General features: G+C 21.3%; 2 protein-coding genes across 3 annotated transcripts in view; one reads left to right on the plus strand and one right to left on the minus strand.

Annotated features, from left to right (window-relative positions):
* Positions 1–881, plus strand: part of LOC102671162 (multifunctional protein ADE2) — a 3,722-nt gene extending 2,841 nt beyond the window's left edge. For both annotated transcript variants that reach the window (XR_421189.2, XM_006611874.2), the window contains exons 5-6: positions 315–459; positions 539–881. Coding sequence is in view for 1 of the 2 variants with exons in the window: in XM_006611874.2 (XP_006611937.1) it covers positions 315–459; positions 539–705 (312 nt within the window). In the remaining variant the exon portion in view is untranslated. The remainder of the gene's footprint in view (positions 1–314; positions 460–538) is intronic.
* Positions 882–1,189: 308 nt separating this feature from the next.
* On the minus strand, positions 1,190–3,223 carry LOC102671475 (xaa-Pro aminopeptidase 3-like). Its single transcript, XM_006611876.2, has 4 exons — positions 2,989–3,223; positions 1,943–2,884; positions 1,512–1,874; positions 1,190–1,440 (listed from the first exon to the last, which is right to left on the minus strand). Exons 1-4 carry the CDS (start codon positions 3,035–3,037, stop codon positions 1,280–1,282), a joined length of 1,515 nt encoding a protein of 504 aa, XP_006611939.1. The 5' UTR covers positions 3,038–3,223; the 3' UTR covers positions 1,190–1,279.
* Positions 3,224–3,278: the final 55 nt, after the last annotated feature.

Below are 3,278 nucleotides of genomic sequence, written 5' to 3' on the forward strand. Positions count from 1 at the left end.
ATTCATTCAAGTTTTATTTAAAATATTTTTTTCAAATAAAAATTATATTGTCAAAATAATTTGGTAAATATTTGTCTAAATCAATTTAAATAGAACATATACTTTGTATATGTATATTTTTATAAATATATATAATAATTTAATATATATACATATACATATATATATAATATATATATATATATATACATATATTTTGAAATTTTTAATCATTAAAAAAATAAGCAATTAGAACAATAAAACTGATATTAATAAATGTGTAATATTTATTTCTAAATTATCACAAATTTTTTTTGTACACATTTTTCTTTTAGATAGTGCTAATAGCTGTAGCAGGGAGAAGTAATGGATTAGGTCCAGTACTCTCTGGAAATACATCTTTGCCTGTCATTAATTGTCCACCTTTCAAACCAGAAAATATTTCCCAAGATTTATGGTCATCAATCAATGTTCCATCAGGTGAATTGTCAATTATAATTTAATTATATTTTTTAATTATAAAATATATATTATTAAATAGAATTTTTTAAATTTTTAGGAATTGGATGCACTACAGTAATCTATCCTGAAAGTGCAGCATTAGCAGCTGCTCAAATTCACGCATTGCATGATCATCTAGTTTGGGCATGTTTACGAGTAAAGCAGTTAAAAAATTACATTGCTTTAAAACAAGCTGATATTAATTTAAAGAATCTTATTGTGTAAAAGATTTGAATTATTTAATACTAATTTACGATTCAATTTTATGAATCACATAAAATTTAATTACATTTTAAAAATATAATTAATATTAAATAATTCATATTACAATATATTAATTATTCATATAAATTTATATATATATATCAATATATAATAAATATTTAGTTGCTAATTTAGTATTTGATATTAAATTTTTTTTTCTACTAAATATCATTTATATTGTTTTTTGCAAATTTATAATAATCATTTTATTAATCGTACTTGAGTTATTATTTTTATTATATGAATTTATGAATTATTATTATTATATGAATTTACATGAATTTATATGAATTTTATATAAATGTTCATATTAATATTTTTTCTGTACATTATATTATTACTCTTCTTAGTTATTCTTTATTGATTACAGATATATAATTTTCAATGTTATTAATTCTTATATACAATTCTTATCTGAAATAAAATAAAATGATTTATACATCAATTATTACATAGTTATATTAAATTAATATATTTAGAAATTAAATATATTACATTTATTATATTTGAAAATTATATACAATCATTATTATAACTATTGACTCGCTAAAGCTTCTATTTTGAAAATTTCTTTTGGACAATCTTCCGTTAGAATTATTGGACCATTTTCTGTTATTAAAATATCATCTTCAATACGAACAGCTAAACCAACAAATTCTGGTGGAGCAAATTGATTTTTAGGATTAACATATATACCTATAAATAATAAAAAGTAAAATTATTTTAAATATTAATTATTATAAATAAATTGATATTTCTAAGATTACCAGGTTCTATTGTGATTATTATTCCTGGTTGAAGTTTTAAATTCCTAGAAATTTTTCCTGTATCATGCACATCCATTCCCAAATAATGACTCACATGATGTGGACAATAAGAATAAACTGTAGAAAATAATTCTTTTTTATTTAAATGTTTTGGTATTAGTCCACATTCTTGTAATCTTTTGCCTAATAAAGAGCACATATCATGATATAATTGATCTAATGAAGGTAATTCTTTTAATTTATGAATTAAAATATTTTGAATATCTAATACTATTTCATATAAAATTTTTTGTTCTTGAGTAAATGTTCCATTAATTGGCCATGTTCTGGTTACATCAGATGAATAACCATGATATTCACAACCTAAAAAAATTTTTAAATAATAAAAAAATTAAAAACAGAATATTTTTTTCATTTATAAATATTCTAACCTGCATCCATTAAAACCATGTCTCCATCTTGAATTATTTGATTGTTAGTAATATAATGAATAATATTAGCATTTTTTCCCCCAGCAACAACTGGTGGATATGCTAAAAATTCTGCTCCATTCATTCGACATTCATAATCCACAGTTGCAAATAGATGATGTTCACTCATTTTGGGTTTTGATATTTTTATAGTTTTAGACATTGCTGCTGAAATAATCTTACAACTTTTTTTCATTAAATCTATTTCAGATTGTGATTTAATTAATCTGATTTTATGCATAATATTTGTTGGAGAAACAATTTGACAATTTGTTATTTTCACTAATTCATTTAATTTTTTGTGTAAATTTGTTTGTATTATGTCAATAGTATCATACCAAATGATACTATTTTTATTTTCAGTCATAAAAGAAATAAAAAATTGTTCTAACTCTATTATTGGAAGTGCTGTATCTACACCAAACATTTCAGGTGCTATTTCAACTTTAGTTGTAGGTCCATCCCATAGTTCAGAATGTTCATCTTGTTGTGTTAAAAATAAAGTAGTTACAAAATTTTCATTTTTTATTGTAATTATCAAAATACTATTAGGTTCTTGACAACCAGTAAAATATAAAAAATCTGTATTTTGACGAAAAATATATGGAATTTTGCCAGACATGTATACTTTAGACGAAGAAGGAATAATCACAATATGTGATTTGGCTAGATTTGTGATATAAGCATGTGAAATAATATTCTCTATCAATTTATTTCGTCGCTTTTTGAATTCACAAAGTTGAATACCAGGTACTACTTCTCCTTCTTTTATTAAATGAGGATGTGTAGTTATTGTTGGTTGGCCACATGATCGATAAAAAATACTTAATGATTCTTTAGTTTTTTGTCGATTTAAATTATTTTTAATTATATCTAATGAGTGTCGTATATATGTCCGCTGTCCTAAAATTATAATTAATATTAAAATAATATAAATAATTTTTATTTGCATTTATAATTTTACAATAACCTATAATTTATTATTACTTTTATTTTCTTTTTCTCACCATATTTTTTAATTTCATATTTAACAGAATTCTTCACAGTATTAAACATTTTAATATATTTTTAAATAAAACATTTAAATATGTTAAAAATTACTTATTTAGTACCCTTAAAATCTATGTCACACCGCATTATAAATACACAGTTGATTTGTGTAGTACTTTCATAAATTGTACAATACAGCCATTCTAAGTTTTATTACAATTATAATGTAACTATTTTTCCAAAGAAATTGGCGATAAATTTCATTAGTATCTAAATATATATATATATATATATATATATATATATA

This window comes from Apis dorsata, unplaced genomic scaffold (genome assembly GCF_000469605.1).
Source record: "Apis dorsata unplaced genomic scaffold, Apis dorsata 1.3 scaffold_94, whole genome shotgun sequence".
NCBI lineage: Eukaryota > Metazoa > Arthropoda > Insecta > Hymenoptera > Apidae > Apis > Apis dorsata.

Excerpts from the sequence above, each read along its gene's own strand:
- LOC102671475 (XM_006611876.2), bottom strand. The coding sequence starts at position 3,037 with ATGTTTAATACTGTGAAGAATTCTGTTAAATATGAAATTAAAAAATAT. Across the intron at positions 2,885-2,988 it reads ATATGAAATTAAAAAATATG|GACAGCGGACATATATACGA; the intron begins GTGAGAAAAAGA and ends TTATAATTTTAG. Across the intron at positions 1,441-1,511 it reads AATAATCACAATAGAACCTG|GTATATATGTTAATCCTAAA; the intron begins GTAATCTTAGAA and ends TATTATTTATAG.